Source organism: Talpa occidentalis, unplaced genomic scaffold (assembly GCF_014898055.3).
Source record: "Talpa occidentalis isolate TD23 unplaced genomic scaffold, MPIMG_talOcc4v2.1 talOcc4.10, whole genome shotgun sequence".
In the NCBI taxonomy this organism is placed as follows: domain Eukaryota; kingdom Metazoa; phylum Chordata; class Mammalia; order Eulipotyphla; family Talpidae; genus Talpa; species Talpa occidentalis.
This window is the reverse complement of record NW_023600993.1, coordinates 7,600,989-7,621,157: the sequence shown is the minus strand read 5'-3', so window position 1 is coordinate 7,621,157 and position 20,169 is coordinate 7,600,989. Positions and strand designations below refer to the sequence as shown.

Genomic DNA, 20,169 nt, shown 5'->3' with positions numbered 1-20,169 from the left:
GCTGAGGTGCCTCAGTGAGGTAGGTTTGTGAAGGGCTCGCCTGACTCATTTCCTTGGCTTCCGGGAGCCCCCTGCACTGGAGGGGAGCGGCCGGGGTGGGCAGAAGGCTCACCCCCTGCACTGGAGAGGGAGGCCGGGGGCGGGCAGCAGGCTCACCTCTGAGCCCCCTGCACGGGAGGGGGGCGGGCAGCAGGCTCACCTCTCGGCAGGGCTGTCGGGCTCGATGAAGCGCACGAGGGGCGGGGACGACAGGGTCTCGGTGGCGAAGATGCCGCCCTGGAGCTGGAGGCCGAAGCCGCTGAGGGGGTCCCCGCAGAGCACGACCTCTGTGGTCTCCGTGTGCACGATCTGCCCGCCCGGTCCCACCGTGCTGGAGGCCAGCGACACTGCGCGGGCGGGCGGGCACTCAGGCGGCTGTCGGAGAGGCCCAGTGCAGAGCCACCCGCCCGGGCGAGGAGCCGGCATCACAGCCACAAAGGGTGGGAAGCCTGACCCGGGGCCACTGTGAGCCCTGGCTCCCTATCTGTCCGAGGGGCTCAGCCAGCCCAAACGTGAGGTGGGGGGAGACCACAGCTTACATGAGCTCTTGTGCTCCCTCCTTCGCTGCCTCCTCCGCCCCATGGTGGTGCGGGGGCTCATGGGCTGGGGTCCGCGGGGAAGGGTGCTGGGGTTGGTGCAGGGAAAGGCGTGGTTCATGGTCGGCGAGGAAAAGGGAGTCGAAGACAAGGCTGGGAAGACGAGAGCACAGCCCTGTGAACCCCAGCTGGGCCCCTCCTCCCTGCCACAGGGTAGGTGCCAAGAAGATCCGCAACCACAGACAACGGGATGCTCCCCCTTTCCTCCCCAATCGTCGCCGGCTGAGTCACCTCAGGCAAGTCTCTCCCTCTGGACCCCTGAACTCACAGTGAGAGCCAGCTGCCAGGAACAGGGCCCATCCCGTCTCTGACATGCGAGGTGACACGGGCAGGCCCCCTAATTCCCTGAATCTTGGTTTTCTCCATCATAAAAGAGGCATCAGCCCTCCCAAGCCCCAGGAAAAGGGGAAGGAAACCAGCGAGTGACCGCAGGGCGGGCGCATTACATCGAGTCTGGTCCTGGCCGGCGGGTGTGGCCCAGGTGGGTGTCCTGCAGCGGCCAGGCCGGGGGCTGTGGCAGGAGGGCAGGCAGGGGTCCCAGCGATGAGGCTGCTCGCTCCTCTGCACCTTCACTGTGGTGGCCACATTGGCGGGAGAGAAAGGAGCAGGCGTGAGGGGCTGGCGAATGGGACCCGGTCTCTGCTGGAGGCTGCACACCCCTCTACACGTGTGGCTGGGCTGACTCTGGAGCCAGCACCATGGCCAAACTGCCACTGGCCAGATGTGCAACGGGGGCAAGTCACTAATCCCCTCTGTGCCTCCCAGTCATCTCCCCCCCAGGGAGACAGCGGGCGGGGGCAGCTTAAGTGAAGGCTCTGCCTCCCGACCCCTGGACCACCTGCTCCCTCTGTCCTGGGAACTGACTGGCACCCAGCTCCCTGCCCCAGGTTGGAAGAACCCAACTCACAGTGGGGGCTTCAGGCACTCCCCGATCGCCTGGCTGCATTTTCTGGACCCCCTAGAGCCCCAAACTGAGCCCTGGATCCAAGTTCTAAGTAGCACGGAGCACAGGACTGTCCCCTCCCTCATTCTAGCCCTTACATTTCTATTAATGCAACCAGTGATGGAACTAGGCTTGCAGGCATCTATCCCAGCAGATTGTCAGCTCAAACCTTCAAGTTGTTTCTCTATCCCATCTTCCCCCCTGCTACTCTTTTGAGTTTGAGCTTCCCTGTGGGAATGGATAACCTGCTCAGGGCTTCCGACTTAGGCTTCCGGGGCTCGTATATCCCTCCCTATCAGCCCTCAGGCTTGAACTCGGAGACCCACCAAGGGGACCCACCTGCCTCTGAGGGTTTCAGGGGCCGCCGACTTTGGGGAGAAGGCAGGATCTCCAAGCGCACTTTCTCTGACACACTGGCCAGGAGCTTGGTGGCCTCGAGCATGGAGCAGTGTTCAGTGCTGGTGCCGTCGATGGACAGGATGTGGTCTCCAGCGTGCAAGGCCCCGCTCCTAGCCGGGCACGGGTGTGAAGGGGGAGGCTGGTCTGGCGGAGCAGAGTTCTGGGCTGCCTGTCCCGCCCCCCCACACCCATCTCCCGCCCTCCTAACCGTGGCAGCACCCAGATATGCCTCACCTGTCCACCACACTGGCTGGTTTGATGCGGTCGATGGTGATGACCGGCTTGTTCCGGTGGGAGCCAGAAGCAAGGGAGATGCCCAGGGCGGACCCTGGCGTCTTGGTTATTTCCACTATCAAGGGCCCGGATGCATTGGCCACTGTGTCTGGCATATGGAAGGCGAGAACCACAGTGGTCACTACGAGCCTTCCCCAGCCCAGGAAAGGACACCCCCGTGAATCTATCCAGTGGCTCAAGAACAAAACCTAGCTCCTTCCACTCTGCCCCCCCTACTTCCATGCCCTGCATGTCAGCCAATCAGGCCAGCTCGACCTTCATCAAATTTCCTGATGCCAGGGCATCAAGCGATACCTGGCACACGGTGTTTATTGCCCACAGAGAGGCTACGGACCGGCCCAAGGTCACAGCCTCCACAGTGGTAGATCTGTGCCCGCTCTCCCTGCCTGCCGCCCCAGCCTCCTCCCGGCGCCGTCCGAGCCTCCAGGCCCCCAGCTCACCTGGGATGACCACATCGTACTCCACCTGGAAGAGGGCCTCGTGGCTGCACTGCCGCAGGGTGGCCAGGGCCGCGGTGTGGCTGGCCCCATGCAGCGGGATCCCGTCCACGCTGAGCAGCCTGTCACCCACCTTCAAGGAGCCCTCCCTGCCAGGAAGGACCTGGTCAGCCGCCTGGCCCAGCGTGAACACAGCACAGTCCTACCGGCAGGGGCCCCCCGGGGGGCGCCGGGGACAGAGGCATGGGTGTCGAAGAAAGGGGAGCACGGTGAGCGAGGAGACACCCATGAGGGGGAGCAGGATGGGCTGGGAGTGGGCAGCTGGCCCGCTGGAGCATCTCCCTCCTGCCCCACGCGGCGTGTTATAACTCCCTAGTCTCATCTTAACCCTAGGACGGCTGAGCTGGGGGTGCCCTTCGAGGTCGCCTCTTTCCTCCTACCCCCAAGATGGAGGAATGCCAGAGTCCAGAGGGGACGCCAGTCCTGCCAGGGCCACACGGCACCGGGGGGCCTGTCACAGAGCCCTGACCCGGTCTCTCATGGTGATTTGGCCTGGTGGCCTAAGCGTCTATGAAGCGATTCAGCGGGGAATCTTAACGGGGGGCCAAGCTGGGGTTCCCCTAGGTTTGGGTCAAATCCCCATCCTGGAATGTCTGTCCCAACAGGTGGTCCAAGTTATTCTGGGAGATTCTATGAATAGTTTGTCACAGGGCCCTGTCCCAAGGACAGATTTAGATTTCTGACAAGGCCATTCCAGGCTTTTCTTAAAATGGCCAGGAATCTGCCACTGGGGCAGTCAGCGGGCTGGGAACTGGACATATTCCTCTCCCACATTCTCTCCTTCTGACGCTTCTGGGCTGGGCCCTGGCAGGGCCAAGCTAGGCAGTGCAGCTAAGGTTGTGTGTAGGGTGGGGGGGACTCTGAGTTACAGAGGGCCACAGCAGGGCCCTCACACTGCCCCCAAGCCCCTCGAAGCAACACTTAGGGGCTGCAGCACCAAGCCCTTTCCACAGGCAGAGAGACAAACTAAGGAAGGGGAGAGCAAGATGACAGCAGGTTTCCAGCAAACCCCGCGCCCCGGAGACAACAGGAAAAGAGCTTGGGCCATCTGCACTGAGGATGCCCTGAGTGACTCTGGGCTAGGGGTTGCCTCATAGTGCCTCAGTGTGCCCATGAGGCAGAGTACAGCTTCCAGCTCGGCCTCCGCAGGGTAGCGGGGATGTGGAGGCTCCCCTAGGGCAGGCTCACCTGTCTGCAGGGCCGCCGGGGCGCACGTAGGTCAGGACAAGTGGGCGGGACTTGTGCCCGTCTTCATGGGCACCTCCTGGAAAGAATTCAAAAAGAGGTGGGTGCATCTACCTACTCTTTCCCTGATGCCCAGAGGCACGAGCCCAGTCCTAAGAGGCTCCCTTAATTCAGCCTGTTTGAGGACCCAGTCCTTGCTATTTGCAGGCCTTCTAAGGAAACACCATTCGTAAATCTCCCCCAGAGCTGGGGCAAAAAGTATGAACATGATCAAAGTCCTCTCTGCTCAATGACTTGCTTCCCTTCCTGTGATTTCATCCTATTTCCCTTTTTGCCCTGGCTGCTAGGCAGAGCCAAACTTTGGTCTTAATCTCAGTAGCAGATTAGTCAGATTTCACCTCCATTTTCTGATACAACTCTCCCTCTCACTTCCTCCAACCATGCCACTTGATTGCTTGGCAAGTCTTTCCATTTAATACTTGAGTGAGGTTCCTGGCGTCTATAAAGTCAGAATATGATGGGGGCGGGGAGGAGAGAGAGGGTGAGGGAGGGAGAGAGAGGCCCAACACATTCCTTAAAGCAAAACAGAACACATGGAATTATCACTAGCTGCTCTCCCACCCCTGCCCCCCTCTGACTCCAAGGTCAACTCTTACACTGACCTCTGAGGACAAAGCCAAAGCTGTTGCCCTCCTTGTAGAGGGAGACATCCACTGTCTTTGAAATGATCCCTGGGTTGTTCTCAGGGGCTGGGGAGAAATGGAGTGTTCCTTTGAGTCTCTCAATCACATTGCCAAGCCAGCAGACGTCCCCAAAGCTCATTCCAGGACAACTGGGTGGCTGGTCACAGAGACTGCAGGGAGGGCAAACTCCTCCCCCACTTTACAGGTAGGACACGTGAGTCTTAGGAGAACCTCTTCCCTAATGCCCACTTGGTCCAGCACTCAGAGGGGCAAGGCCTGTCCATGCTCATACAGAGACCATGACAGAACTCAAGCTTGAGTCCATGGCTGCTGGGCTCAGGTCTCATGGCTGAATTTCAGACAGTTGCATTTCAAGACTTTAGGCCAACTTTGAAGATTCAGAATTAAGCTAAACCCTAGGTCACTGTACTTATTAGTGCAGGGTGATAGGGAGGGGAGAACAGTAAGACAAATCACCCAGCCAATGTTCCCCAAACCTCCCCAATTAAAGGAAAAGACATCTGGAAATTAAATATGCAACAGGACACTGAGTTCCAAACAGGGTCCTGCCACCTCCTGGTGATAGCGTCCAGCTGTTGTCAGCCAAGTCCCTTGGTGAGGCATGGATGTTTGTGGCCAGTCTCCAAGTATCACCCACCCCAGCTGGCATGATCCCCACCACCTAGACCCTGGTGGGGAGGCAGCTGAATCCACCCACAACCAAGGCAGTGGAGAAAGTTCCCTGTCCAAGGGCACCCACCGGGCGGGGGCAGCTCATACTCCACCTCCAGCACCACGCGCTCGCCCACGTTCTTGAGCAAGGTGATGATCTCATCGTGGCGGAGCCTAGTCAGGTGGATCCCATTCACTGACCGGATGTAGTCACCCACGTTCAGCAGGTCACTCCTAGGAGTGAGGAGGACAGAACCTACATATGGTGCCAGGTGCCAACATACACACCTACTCTCCCCTTAAACCTTTATGATCTCTGGGTCTCCAGTTTACAGATGGAAAAGCTGAGGCTCAGAGAGATCAGCCATTGTCCAGATCACACAGTCAGTGGGTAGCAGAGTATAAATCTAACAGGCTGACACCTGGCCTGGCCGCTCCCCCGGTGCTGGTCTGCTGGTTTTTAACTCCTGCTGGATGTTACCCCCACAGTGACGGCTCTGGTCAGCCCCGGGCGAACACAGAGTGGGCAGCTCACCACCTCCCTTGCTACTCCCTGACCCTCTGCTCGGCTTTCACTGCTAATCCCCACTCTGCTCAACTGGGCATGTGTCAGCGCTGCGCTGTGTGAGACAAAGGGGCACCCATGAGCAGCTCTCTCCCAGGTTTCAGGAACTCAGGACCCCAGGGAGTCACAGACAAAATGGTGGGGGAATCCAGAGCAGTGTGTGAAGCAGCAGTCTTGTGAACAGAGCAGAGTCGTTGCCTCATTCTGGGGCTGGGATGGGGTGTGGGGGCCGGGAGGGATGGGGTGTGGGGGCCAGGAGGGCTATGGGATCACAGAGGCAGTAGGGGGATGCCTCTGTGGGCATCCAAGTGCCACCTGCCCGGCTGGCATGTGGGGGATGAGCAGGAGTTGGACAGGAGGATGCCGCAGGCAGCAGACCTCCTGAATTCGGGGACCGTGTAAGCAAGGCCTGGAGTGGCTGGCAAGCCGGGGGTATCACGCAGGCCGCCCTGCTGTACAGGAAGAAGCTGGCTCCCTGGGAGGCCGTCCCTCTCAGCTCCCATGTTCTTGGAAACAGCTGCCTGACTGCTTTGCTTAAGACCCCAGCCCATTTTCCACTGGCCCTGGGCCCCTCCTGCTGCCCCCACCAAGCCCACTTCTCACCTGGCTGCCAGCCCCCCAGGTCTCAGGTTGGAGACCCTGGGCTTCCCGTCCTTGTCGGTGCCACCGGAGATGGTCAGGCCCAGCGTGCTGCCTTCTTTCTTGATCAGCTCCACCATGGTGACCCCCCGGAACTCCTCTGCTGACAGACGGGGGATCAGGGGGCGGCATGGGGCAAGCTGGACCCCAGCTCCAAGACAACTGAGGCAAATACTTGGTAAGCTGGGCACTTTGCTGCCTTACACTGAGTGAGATCATCTTTGGGCAGCAGAGGATCGGAGAGGTCAAGGAACGGGTCTGAGCCCACAGAGCAAGTTACCAGCAGTCAGGCCCCACCCAGAGCTCCCTGAGCCCCCTCGGGACAAAGAACAGGAAGGACAAGGAAGCATTACCTGGAATGCTCTGTCTGCGGCACGCCAGGGTGACATCGGCCCCACCTGCATCCTTGCCTCCTTTGGAGTAAGGCCCATCGTCTGCAGGTGAGAAGGAGAGAAGGCCTTGAGTTCGCTTTCATTTCCATTTGGGCAAAGCCCTTTTGCTTTGGGAACCTTTCACCTCATAGGTGTAGCCTCTAAGAGGGGTTCCTTCCCGCCACCAGCTCCACCTGAGTGTCTGCTGGGGAGTCCTTGCGGCCGCCCCAGGGAGGCTCTGACTCTGCCCTTGGGGCCATGATGGTCTACGTGATGGTCTACAGAGCACCGGTACAGCCACCTGGGTGTCAGTGAGTAAATATGCAAAGTGTGTACAACTGTTTACAGTAAGTAGATGTTGGATAAATGACACGGAATGACCTAGTGGGATTTTCAACACAAAAATCATGACATCTGACAAGGAGCTTGCATGTAAAATGTATAAAAATTTAGTAACAAGAAAACCACCCAATATAAAAGTGGGCAAAAGTTTTGGACAGACACTTCACCAAAGAAGATAGACAAATATGGGTGACAATAAGGAAAAGTATTCAGCATCATTAGTCATCAGACAGTGGCAAATTAAAACCACAATAAGCTACCTCTACACGTCTATTAGGATGACTAAAATTAAAAAAACAGTCTAACCCGAACTTGTCACCCGGTGGCGAGAAGTGAAGCGTCCAGAGCTCTCTCGCATGGGGAGTGGGTGTGCAAAACAAAGCATCCACTTGGAAAAAACAGTTTGTTTACAAAGTTAATCTGGATCTCACCATATGACCCAGGATCCCAGTCCTGGGTACTGACCCAAGTGACATGGAAACACGTTTAAACAAAAATCCGTGTGCACGTAGTTATTACAGCATTATCCTCAAAAGAGGGGAAAAAAAGTCTTTCAGCAGGTGAATGTCTAGACCTACTGTCTAGACCATCCATACAAAGGAGCCCCATTCAGGAACAACATGGATCAATCCAGAATGACTATGCTAAGGGACAGAAATGAGATTCAAAAGCCAAACTGCCTCATGATCCCATTTACATGGCTTCCTAGGGAAGGCAACATTACATAGAAAGAAAAGAGGTCAGTGCTTGTGGGGGGCCTTGGGACTGGCTACAAAGGGGTAGCAAAGGGGAATCTTCTAGGGTTATGGAAATGTTCTAACACTTGGTTGAGGTGGGGGTTAGGACACATTTCCCAAATATGTGTCCTAACCTGAACTGTCCTAACCAAATCTATATCAGTGCTGAAGTATTTTACAACAAACCCTGGATATAATAAAAATTATACCTATAAACATTTTAGTATTTCTAAAAAAATTTTTTAGCATTTCCTTTAAAAAAGGAACATATATATTACATAGCAAAAAATCCCAAAATCATGCCTTACAAAATTAAAATAATTCCTTCCTTATTAATTTAATCCCCCCATACTCCAAATTCACCCCAATTTCAATGACTTTTTAATTTCAACAAGTACACTTTTGGATTATAAAAGCTCTTTGGTCCTTTTGCTCATTTTCTCATTCTGCTCTTGTATTTTGCTCTGTCCTTTTATTATTGCTTCTCTATCTCTCATAGTTATAGATCTTTTAAATTGATCTACATTATTCTATTTTATATTATCTCAAACTTTTGAAGGGTGTTCCTGCTGTCTGGAATGTCTGATGACCCCTCCCATCCCCGTGGATGGGTTCCCAATGCACTTGCTAACTGTTGGATTGTGAGCTAATCAATCATGTGACTGGATCTGGTTGAGGGCAGGTTCCCCCAGGGCCCAGACAGTTTGTGATCTCTTCCTATGGGTGCCGCCAAGGTACTGCTATACTGACACTGCTGTTTACATTATGTTCCTGGAACTAGGATTCTAAAACCTGGGGGTTGTATAAATGATAACAGAAACATGGAGCCCAATTCAAATTACAGATTCTCAAAGGAGACCCCCTGAGAAGAGGCCTTGCCAAGACAGACAAGCTTTTGTTTAGGCCCCTAATAAACAGGTGGATATTTTCCAAGTCTTCCCCTTTTACTGAGGGCATAGCTCTTGAAAGGCCCTGACTTTATGCTGGGATGTCAGTTCTGACAGGAAAGATGTGGGGCCTCCTCTCCTGTAGCCCTGAGCTATTAAAACCTCAGACCAGCAGATACCCCCATCCTGCCACCAATGCAAGGGAGCCTCAAAATCAGCTTACACTCATCCTGCTGATTCCCATTTTCTCCTCATTTTTTAATGGGAATCCATGGAATTTGCAGATCAATTTGTGGAGAACTGACATTTTTACAATATTGAAACTTCTAATCAATGAACATAGTATATTTCTCTATTAATACGTTTCTTAATTTCCCCCAAGAACGGTGTGTGCTTTCATGGCAAAGGCCTGGCATCTCTTTCATTAAAAGTTTTCCTAGCTAGCTGAAGTGTAAAGCTATTGTAATTAGATTGCTTTTCAAATTTCAGTTCCTAATTATTTGTTGCTGATATATGTTATTACTGGTGATTCTATATTTTGACCTCTAAGACCTATGTACTAATTCATCTGTAGACCCTTTTGTCATCTGTGACACAAACGTTTTCCTTCTACTTTCTTTTTTAAAGATTTATTTATTTATGCATACAAGAACTGCAATACAGGTCAGAGGTGTGTGTGTGGAGGAGAGGATTCACCAGAGACAGAGTAGGGAACAGAACAGGCGGACTGACTGAAATACACTGCTGAGGGGAGCAGCGGGAGAGTCAGGGGAGGTCTGCTGCACCATGTGGGTAGCTCCCTGGCCGGGGATCAAACTTGTGCTGCAAGTGCTACAAGTGACTGCAGATAGCTTCATAGGTTGTGTCTTAACCCCTTGTGCCACCAGGGAGGCCCTCCTTACTTTCTACCTTCATACTCTTTATTTCCTTTCCTTGCTCTATTGTCTTGAACAAACCTTCAGCACAAAATTGGTAGAAGTGGGACGATAGCTTTTCTAGCTTACCCTCTTCTTCCCCTGTGAGTTTCCCTGTGCACCTCCCAGGAGGCTGAGGTCCAAGGTTTGAGGTGACCTGCTCTGTGGTGAGCCAGAGCTGCCCTTGTCTGACACTGGGCGTGCCCTGGATTCCTCTCCTGTCCTAACAGGAGGGTCAGGGGACTCATCGGCCTGTGCTAACCCGCCACACAGTCTCCTTCTACCCTTTACTCTCAGTTGCAGCCTCTGGCCACTCCTCTCCCCAGCCCCCAGCAAGACCAAAGTCACAGGACCCATCTCCCTGCTTATGCAGGCTTGAGAAAGGAGAACCTGAGGAGAATCAGCCCCAGCAGGGGGCAGAAACCCCTTATCCCACCCCATCCTTTCTGTGAGGGGGAGGATGAGATTAGGGGTCAGCCTGAGTCAGGGTCAGCACTCAGCCTGGCCAGGTCACGGCTCACCTTGAAATCAGGGTCAGGGCCCAGCCAGGACCAGGAGCAGGTGCCGGGTGGGTGAAATTGATCAGGCTTTTTTGCTCCATTGGCCTCTGTGGCTATCACCTGCTGCCTTGATCATGTTGATGCACAGGCTGCTTGGGGGCGTGGGCCTGATTGTGTACACCTGGCGCATGGGTGGGTACACATGCGTAAGTGTGCACACCTGAGCCTGGAGGTCAGGGCTGTAAGGGCAGCGTGACTCAGAGATGGGGAATAGCTGCGAGAGGACAACCCGCGTGACTGCAGAAGAGGTAAGACCGTGAGAGAACACCAGAGACAGCCCAGTGAGAGAGAGCTCAAAGATTTGCTGGGGGCTGGGAGGCTTGCCAGCCTTCCCGTCCCCCGGCTCTCCCCTGCTTTGCCCGCCCTGCACCCACTTGCCCCGCAGCAGCAGGGTTCCGTGGATATCAGGGTTCCAGGAGCCGCTTCTCAGCCTCAGCTGTACTGACATTGTTGTTGGATGTTTGACAGACTCCCTGCCCTTTAACCACTAGATGCCAGTAGCACCTCATCTCAGTCTTGACAGCCAAAAAGTCTCCAGACATTGCCGAGAGTTCCCCCAGGGGAGCAAGGTGTCCCCACTGAGAATCACGGCTCTGAGAAGGAGGTCTAGCACGAGGGGGCTGCTGGGCCAGAGGCTGGTTGGAGGCAGGTTCGGCTTGGGTCAGGGATGCAGCACATCCTGCCTAAGGAAGCTTGGGAACCTGACCACCGGGCACTCAAACCACTGAGAAACTACCCTTGTTCCCCCCTCTGCTGTCCCAGGATCCTTTGCTTGCCAGAAGGTGGTAATAACAAATCAAACAGCAGTTAAGCCCAGAATCATTTGCAGGGCCCCTAGAGCCAGGCCCCCAGCAGCCTTGCTCACTCCCTTCTCCCCCAGGCCCCTGGCTCACACCAGCAGCCACCCATTCGGCAACACCCCATTGAGTATAATGCCTCCCATTATGGGTCCCTAATTCGCACTTCATTTAGATTCAACAAGATGTTTCTCAGCTAATAAAATTAAAAAGATGGGGTTTTATCAAGTGTCTGATGCTGAACAGCTCTGGCACTACACGTGCACAATGCTGCAATTAAAATTTGTCTTATCCCATGCAAATTAGGTTCCACCACTAGAAAATCCCTCTCCTGGGCTGTCCTGAGAAGACCAGAGATCAACTTGCTGGCTCCAGGTTTACCAGTCTCACAGAAAGGACCCGAAAACAGGGCCGCATCCACCTAACTCATTACAGGATCCCAAAGAACAGAGGGCAGGACAGCTGAGGGTTAAAGGTGGCGTTTTCAGCTCTAAATCTAGACTGCGGAAGAGTGGCCCCCAAATGCTGGATTCTGAGGCAAAGGGCGGAGGACGATGACTGCAAGGGGAGGGGGTGTTTGGGGGGTGTCTCTATGGTTGCCTCCGACTCCTCACTTTCCTCACCCCAACATTCAGATTTTACTCCAGTGAACTCCATGAAGCCAAATTGGGCCTCAGGGACACGCTGGGCAGTGGGGGGCAGTGGGTTTGTTGGTCTCAACCCCGAGTGGCCCCAACCCTCCCCCACTTCTACAACGTTCTGCTGGTTTTGGGCTCAGACATTTCCCCCAGCTGTTATGTGGGTCTGACTTTGCTGGTAACCAAGATTCCTTCAACTGTGTGCAGACACAGTCAGTGGGCAGCAAGCGAGGATTTGAGGGCCGTCTCTAGGGAGGCTTGTGAATTTAGGGGGTAGCGTGACGACCTCTCTCGGGCATTACTCTTTTGACCATTTCTCTCTCGAGACACCACCCCCCCTTTTGTTGGATAATTCCATGTGGTGGGGGGCGCTCTTCCGCAGTGTAGGCTGTCTACACCTCATCCCTTGGAGGTCATCAAGGCCACCCTGGATGCATGAGTTGCCAGAAAAGAGGCTCCTGGGTATCTAAGGCCTCCTGCCACAATGTTTACTGATGTTGGTTCAGAGCGCACGGCAGCACCCTTGGGTGGGGGGGAAATCAAGGCAGCATTCCAAGCGAGAAGGCAGGTAGGGCCAGCATGGCCAGCTGGCTGGTTGAGTACCTATTTCCCCATCTGTGCAATGGGGTATATCCCTGCCCCCACCGCGGCCGGCTCCCGCAGCCCAAGCTTGAGAATTTAAGGAAATTATTTTATTTATAGAAAAGCCCTCGAGGGTTTAGACCCCAGCCCTCCTGCCTCAGAGAACATGCTTGCTTTCTCCTGCTCGCTCTCAGTTTTTGTTCCGGGACCTGGTAATTATATGCTTAGAGATGAAGGCTTTTCAAAAAACATCTTTCCCACCAATTTTCAGCTGGAAACGTGCATAAAAAACAGAGATATTTTTATCCGCATGTTTTTTTCTTCCTGTCTCCTCCTTCCAGCAATGGGCAATTATGAGCTTTTGCCTTCAGTCAATCCGTCCTGTAAAAACTCGCTACAGAGGGAAATTCATTTCCGCAGCGATGCCAGGCCACGCCGGGATGTGGCGGGCGGGAGGCGGGGAGGCCTGGGGGGGGCGGTGAGGAGCGCAGGCCCGCAGCGCACCTGGCCCCGCCCTGCTGAGGCCTGGGTGGGCGGGTGGGTTTCTTTCCTATTTTACTTCTCTTGAAATCGTTGCTAATTTGCCTTCATTATCTCCATCTCTCCGAGGCCCCAGGGAGCTATTGAGTCTCGACAAAGGGAAAGGAAGTCAGCCCCCGGCCAGGCTGCCTGTGCCAGGGTCCCGCCTAAGCGCACCAGAGAGAGGGGGCCGGGAAAGGCTGGGACTTGGCCTTGAACCCCACTTCCCCTGCCTCCGGGAGGGGGCATTCAGCGTCTGAGAGGGAGCCACTGGAAAAAACAAATGGCCAGAGGCCCCACTTGGGACAAGCTGTTAACACCGCAGTGACAGGCAGTGACCGGCCGCCCAAGCACCTTCATGTTCCAGTGGAGAGAGGGGGGGGGTTCCCCATCTCCCCAGGCCCAGTGGTGCATGGTGGGCCGGGACCCACCGCCCCCTGGCTTTGTGGCTACAGCCCTCCACCGAGACCCAGTGATGGCCACGGGCCAATCCCGCTCCACGAACCCCAGGGAGCAGTGCTGGCCATGCAAGCGGAGGCTCTGCCCAAGGGGGGAGGCAGAGGCAGAGTCGAAAGCTGCCATCCAATGGCCCAGGCATGGGGGACAAGGGGCTTTCCTCCCAGCCCCCGGCCTCCTTCCTGCACCATAGGCACTGGTCCCCACCTCGTGGGTCAGCAGGAATCGTGTGATAATGTGGGACAAAGCATCATGGCTCCCTCCTTTACTCCCTCCCGCAAAGGTTTTCTAAGTTAGTAATGGTGGCAACTCCTGTTGGTTAAGCGCTAGGTGTTGTGCTACTTGCTTCTCAAGCATTATCTCATTTCATCCTCCCGGCCTTCGCCACGGTATGATCCTTCTCCCCATTTCTGAGATGGGGCAACTGAGCAGTTAAATCACATGGTAAGGAGTAAGGGCAGGATTTGAACTCAGGTCTTGTTTTGTTTTATTTAAAAAAAGATTTTATTTATTTATGCATACAGGAACTGGGCTACAGGCCAGGGGTGGGGGAGGGTAAGAGGATTCACCAGAGTGGGGAACAGAACAGGCAGACTGACTGAAATACACTGCTGAGGGGAGCAGCGGGCAAGGCAGGAGAGGTCTGCGTGCCCTGTGGGTCAGCTCCCTGGCCAGGGGTCGAACTCATGCTACAAGTGGTTGCCAATAGCTTGATAACGCTGAGACTTTAACCCTTGCCCCACCAGAGAGGCCCTCAGGCCTTGTTTTGAGAGCTTGAAGGTCATCTAACTTTATCCACATGATAATCTTATCACACCCATGTTACAGAGGAGGAAACTCGAAGCACAGAGAGGTTAAGGGAACAACCCAGGGTCACACAGCCCCAAGTGGCGGGCAGGTCCCACCAGCCTGTTCTTCCCTCCCCATGGCTGTCCTGGGGGGACTGGGGATAATGCCTGTGGCCCTGCATCTTCTCTGGCTGGGGCCCCGTTGAGTACTCCCTCCAGAACAGCACCCCTCCCTGGCCCCTCCGCGGGCCCAGGGCAGACAGCTGGATGGATGGCTACAGGGCAGGCTGACCTGGGAATGCAGCCCAGTCCCCAGGGCCACGAACCTCAATGGGGTGGCCGGAGGTGGACGGGGAGGAGCTGGGAAGATCAGGTCAGCCTCAGAGGGACTCTTCATCCTTTTCAAGCATGTGTTTAAGGGAAACAATGAGAAATGTGTGAGTAGATTTAGAAAGTAAATATACTGGAGAGGATGGGGTGGGGGAGAAGGGGGTGGGGAAGTGAACATTTTGGAACTAGCCTTCTTGGAGGGTGAGTGAGGCCGCGCGGCTGCACGTAGGGAGGCGTGAAGTTGTCCTTCCCAAATTATATAGCTGTGTAAACGATTGGCAAATCAATAAATTTGGGGAGAAAACAAAGACCAGGGAAGGCTCACAGATGACCCGCATTTTACAAGGGAGGAGACAGGCCAGAGCTCAGTCCGCTGGCATCAGGTTTCTCTGACCCCCAGTAGACCACGTCTTCAACCCTGGGGTCTCTCCCTCCAAACCCAAGGATGGTGGACTCCAATGAGGGGTAGCTGGGAAGGCCCCGCTTTAGGGCACAAGCACCCACAGGCTGGGTCTGTCGGGGTTGCCAGGAGTCATGGGCATGACAGAGAGAGGTGGGCAGTCCTGCTGCCCCTTTCCTTAAGATGGACAGCGCCCAGGTGAGCGGCACCGAGGGCCTGGAGCCACCACTGTGGCTGGCCCAGGACAGGACATGACCCCATCCCAGTTTTAGCCTCTGTGGACCTGGGGTCACCCTCATGACCAAAGCTCCCATGGCACAGTGAGGCCTCCTCAGAGAAGTGGGCAGCCCAGGCCATGCCAAAAGGACCCCCTCCACACACACCCTGCCCAAGCCTTCCCAGGCGCTGGGAACAATGATCCCTTTGTGAGGGGAGTCAGAGAGAGTGATGCACCGCAGGGGGTGGGGGGGCACTTCCTGGTAAAGTCTGTTCAAGCCTACTGTGTGCCCAGCCCTGGTCACATCCCTTCCTGCAAGGGCTCAGGGATAGTGGGGGCTCTGTGGGGAGGGTACACGAAGCTCCCAGTACTAGGATTGGGCATGATGGGTGTGGCCTGAGGAAGGGACTCAGAGCAGGAATCTGCTGGGGGCAGAGAAAGGGCACTGGGCTGCACATTCCACAGACACCAACCCAAGCTAAGCACCCACTGACGGGCACAGCGAGCAGTCTGACTGCGCAGGGCCTCGGCCTTCTGTGCCAATGTGGGGGTGTACAGAGTGGCTACCTGTTGGTGCCTTCAGCCCCCTGCTCCAGGGGAGGCCACATGACTAGGCCTGGCTGCCCAGTCAGGGCTGGTTCCACGAGTTGGCCCTGGGATGTTTGCTGGGACACTTAGAAACAGGTTCTCTTAAGGAAGACTGAGCTGCTTGGTATTCAGTTTGAAAGACCCTTTAGACACTTCAAGGAAAGGACAATCTGCCTGAAAACAAATATCTGCAGAGAAGTGGAGCGAGAAATGAAGAGACCTGGCCTCACGATGTTAACTGAGCACCTGGATCCCACTATGCCTGAAGCTCCATCTTTGGACTTTTCTACAAAGAACCTCACTGCTGACATCAACCGCAATGGAGGTAAGGTTCTACGACTAGGTGGGGAGACAAGGCTGCCCTGATCAGGGAGGTAGTCAGGTCATCGAAGAGAGAAAAAAAACCAGGGAGGCTTGTGTGGAGCCTTGAGTGATAGCACCAGAGCTGTGATCAGATCTGAGTTTTAGCCAGTTTCCTTCCATGGCAACATGGAGGCAGGGGGTTAGGGGGTGTGGAGCTGAGGAGGCCGGGGGAGACAGGCAGAGCTGAAGGAATGCTGAGGCCTGAGCCCAGGTAGGGTCCAGAGCTCTTTGGGAGGGGGAAGACAGCTCCCTGGCAGCGCCCCAGGGGAGGTCTCTGGGACATCACTGCCATTGTGGCTGGGACCTCTGCAGGACAGAGTGGCCCCCTCCCCTGGGGCCTCTGGTCAGGAGAAATGTGCCCGGGCTGGGAAGGCAATGCCTCCACCTATCGTCCAGTCACGGGGGTCGAATCCCGGCCCTGCTACTCTGGCTGCGTTGCCCAGGACAGGTCACGTATCAGCTCTGCCCCTCAGCTTCTTCAGGACACCAGCCCGGCTCACAGCGCTGTGAGGAGCAAATGAGAAAAGGCAGAGGGGGCTTGGGATGGAGCCCAGCCTGAGCAGGAGCGCCCAGTGGCCAGCTCTGCCTGGAGGGACCGGGTCACTGGTCCTTGCCAGGGTGAGAAGGCGGCAGCCAAGTTGACCGGGACCTGGGAAGCAGAGTCGGGCTCTGCCGCAGCTGTCGGGCCCTGGCCTGGCCACCGCCCGCTCCGAGCACCCTCATCTGTGCCCCAGGAGCACAGTCCCCGCCCTTGGAGTAACATAAGGGCACCTCAACAGCAAGAGTGGAAGAGGGGCCACAGGGGCCCCAGCACCAAGGGAAGGCTGGGCCGGCCCCTCGCTGGGGAAGCAAGACCAGTCCACCAGGAGGAGCTGGGGCTGGGGGACCAGCAGGACATAGCAACCGTGCCTGCCCCAGAGCCCTTGCCAGGTCCCTGCCTGGGCCCACCCCGGAGCGCGCCAGCTGTGTGACACCCCTGCTCACCATCTCCCGGACCCCAGCGGCGGCTGGGACTTCTGCCCCTGCCCCAAGGTCCAGTCCCTCCCACGGGACACAAAAGCTCCCTCTACACCACCCGACCTTGGCCTGGGCACTCACACCTCTGGGCAGGGAGCTCAGTCCCACCAGCTCACGGCAAGACGGGACTCTCCTCCCCAGAGGCTGAGCCAAGCGCTGCCCTCCAGACCTGCTGCACCCCGCGCCTGCCCCCCGCGCCTGACCCGGACAGCCCTGCCACCCGGCCCCCGCTGCAGGACGTGCCAGCCAGCCAGACAGCCCCTCGCCTGCCCACCTCGGGGTCCCGCCCGCGTGCTCGCCCAGCCCCGGTCTCCGTGGAGTGGCAGTGCCCGTCTGAGCTGCCCCAGCGTCCTGCCCCCGGACAGCAGCTCCAGAGGGGCCGGCAGGTTCAGTCCCATCACTCTGCATATGGGACCCCCACTACTCACCCGACTCCCCAGGGGTCTCCCGGCTGAGCCCACACAGCATGTCTGCTATTGTCTTCCTGCTGCTGCCCACCAGACTCTCACTCCCCCGGGAGCCACAGCCACGCTGCTCGGCCCCTCCCTGCCTCCCCCGGGAGGGGCTGTGGGAGGGAGCCTCAGGCTCCCACTGGCTGGGCCCCGAGTCCACCCACTGCCGCGGGCGGCTCTCTGCTTAAAGGGGACACGGCCCTGTCACAGTCGGCTCCTGGCTGGGGTTCAGCGCCGTCCACTCCCACAGCTACAGGCTGAGTGAGGATCTTGGAGACACGCCTCTGGGGCTTGCCCGGGCCCCTGGCAGGTGAGGCCGGGCTGTTCCTAAGTTGCCCGGGACTTCGGCAAGTGACTGCTCCGGGCCCTTGTCCTGCCCGTCCCTGCTCAGAGGTGTGAGTGCCCAACTGAGACCCCCAGCCTCAGCTTCTTTGCTTTAGGTGGGAACCGGGGCCTATGAGCCCAGCAGCCTGCCACACACAGGCGCCCGGGACGCCCCACCCGGCTCCGGCTCCGGGGCAGGGCGAGAGAGCCGACTGCCTCTGGGCTTGATGGGCAGGGGCAGCTGGCCTCACCCCAGCCCCAGCTGGGCCTCCTGCATGCTCCGAGGTTCCGCCCTACCAGCTCAGGACCCACCCGGGCCACCCAACGCAGACAGCAAGGCCCCTCCTCTAGTTCTCCATGCCCCCCCGCGTGTGGCAGCATCCACTGAGGCCAGTTCCCGCGTGGGCTGGGGAGAGGGCTGCCCTACACATAGCGCTGTGTAGCCGGGGCCTGGACGTGTGGGAACAGCAGGGCTCAGATTTGCTCTGTGTCCAGCAGCAAGTGGCTTCCCCCCCACTGACACCCACCACAGAATCCAGTCCAGATGGCACCTCCCAAACAATCCAGACCCTGTGGCCCCTGTAGCCGCAGGTCCGCGCTCTCCCCCTGCTGCCCACTCTCAAAGGGGCCTTCTGCCTTGGGCGACTTCTGGCACGTCCCAGGGGCAGGGTCCAGGCAAAGCCCCTTTAGGCCAGCACTGAGGCCAGAGGTCAAAGAGAAGCACCACGCTCTGGCCACAGGAGGGATGGTGAGCACGGGGTCATAGAGAGAGGCGGTGCCGGGATGCCCAGGCCGGCGGGCAGGGTGCAGGCGCTCAGCGGGTCCATGGCGCCTGGCGGCCAGCACAAGGCTGACGATGAAGAGCCTGCCCTTGACCAGGACGCCAGGGCCACTTTGGGACAATCTCAGCTCCATGCAGGAAGAAAGTGATCTCGGCCCCCTTGGCACAGGAGCTGTCCTGACAGCCCTTTGCCTTCACCCCTCAAGCACAGCCCTTTCAGGGAGGGGGCTGTGTGGCGCGCCAGCCTGTGGCGTACATCCGCCTCCTCTCCTAGGGAAATATTTGCTCGCTCTACAGATGCATCTAAATGAGCGATTAAGATTTGCGATCGGAAGCCTTGCCATGTCTGTCTCTCTCGCTTTTCCTTTGGAATTTACTTTGGTGGATGAGAAGCTCCTGGAAAGGTCACGCTGTGGGTTATGGGAGAGCTTTGGTGCAGCATTTCTCGGAGAGCCTGCCAGGCCAGCCACCGGGGACCGAGACCCCGGGAGGGAGTCGGGAAACAGCCTCTGCCCACCCCCATCAGCCCGCCGCACACATTTTCATTTGGTTTTATGCAGAGTATTTGGAAGAAACTGTAGGTCCGTTTTGGAAGCAGACAGAGTTTAAACACGTACTCGGCACAGAGAGGTTAAGCAAGTTGCCCAAGATCACGCAGCCGTAAGAGTGGAGCCAGGCTCACACCTAAGAAATCTGTTCTTATAGGAGTTGTGAGGGGCTTCTTGGGATTTTGGGGGTTTGTAAAGGGCTCCAGAAGGGCAGATGAGGGCCAGTTAGCTCTGTCTGTGGGCATTTTGAAGCCTGACTTTACAGGACTGATGGAAACATGACAAAGAAGAGGACAGCTGTTGCGGGTGTGTGTCCATAAACGCAATCCCATGTGGCTAGTGAGGGAATAGAGGGTGCCAGGCTGGGAAGGGGTGCTAAGGTTTTGCGCCCCTGAGTGTGGTCCCAGGACCAGCCCTGGCATCACCAAAAGCTTGCCAGTAAGGCAGCTCCTCAGGCCCACCCAGGCCTGTTTAGTCAGGATCCACATGTTAATATGGTCCAAGGGGGAGGGGGGGCAGGGGGGTGAGGAGGAGTTTGAGGTTCGAGAAGTGCTTTATCAGGAGTCTGGCTTTCACCCCGCAGGTAGTGGGAGCCGAGGAGGGCTGCAGAGCAAAGGGGTGAGGCTCTGTAAGAACCTCAAACACAGCACAGCTGAGGGCCGAGGAAGGAGGCTCTCCAGTGGGAGGTGGCCTGGGCTGAGCAGCAAGGGCCTCTGCTGGGATCTAAGAGTGGACGAAGCTACTACTTGACCAGCTCCAAGGATGACCCCTCACAGCAGATGCTGCCAAACCTCAGGGGAGCAGAGAAAGGGGGTCAGATTGCTGGGCTTGCACAGTGGCTGGAAGCCAGGCCTGTTAAACAGGGGCTGAGACTGCCAGACTCCAGGTCACAGCACTTGATCCCTGCTTTCACTACTATGCCTGACCCATGGGGGGGACTGGGCAGCTCCAAAGAGATGGCAGGCCCCCGAGCTGACAAGCAGCCCCTCCATGGCCAGGAGAGGCCTAATACCTCTGTGTCCTCAGATTTTGTGAGACAGGCGGGA

General features: G+C 56.8%; 1 protein-coding gene across 3 annotated transcripts in view; it reads right to left on the bottom strand.

The window, feature by feature from the left end:
• The window catches only part of GRIP2 (glutamate receptor interacting protein 2), a 31,518-nt gene extending 13,970 nt beyond the window's left edge, over positions 1 to 17,548 (bottom strand). Inside the window, exons 1-12 of one of the 3 annotated variants that reach the window (XM_037523612.1) lie at positions 17,447 to 17,548; positions 6,866 to 6,946; positions 6,477 to 6,615; positions 5,397 to 5,542; positions 4,616 to 4,702; positions 3,957 to 4,032; positions 2,712 to 2,857; positions 2,212 to 2,359; positions 1,918 to 2,087; positions 1,082 to 1,207; positions 579 to 728; positions 200 to 386 (exon numbers count right to left, since the gene is read on the bottom strand). In XM_037523612.1, the coding sequence (XP_037379509.1) occupies positions 200 to 386; positions 579 to 728; positions 1,082 to 1,207; positions 1,918 to 2,087; positions 2,212 to 2,359; positions 2,712 to 2,857; positions 3,957 to 4,032; positions 4,616 to 4,702; positions 5,397 to 5,542; positions 6,477 to 6,615; positions 6,866 to 6,946; positions 17,447 to 17,486 (1,496 nt within the window). In that variant the 5' untranslated portion in view covers positions 17,487 to 17,548. The remainder of the gene's footprint in view (positions 1 to 199; positions 387 to 578; positions 729 to 1,081; positions 1,208 to 1,917; positions 2,088 to 2,211; positions 2,360 to 2,711; positions 2,858 to 3,956; positions 4,033 to 4,615; positions 4,703 to 5,396; positions 5,543 to 6,476; positions 6,616 to 6,865; positions 6,947 to 17,446) is intronic. The other 2 variants (XM_037523632.1, XM_037523622.1) reach the window with 2 other exon arrangements.
• Between the last annotated feature and the right edge of the window lie 2,621 nt (positions 17,549 to 20,169).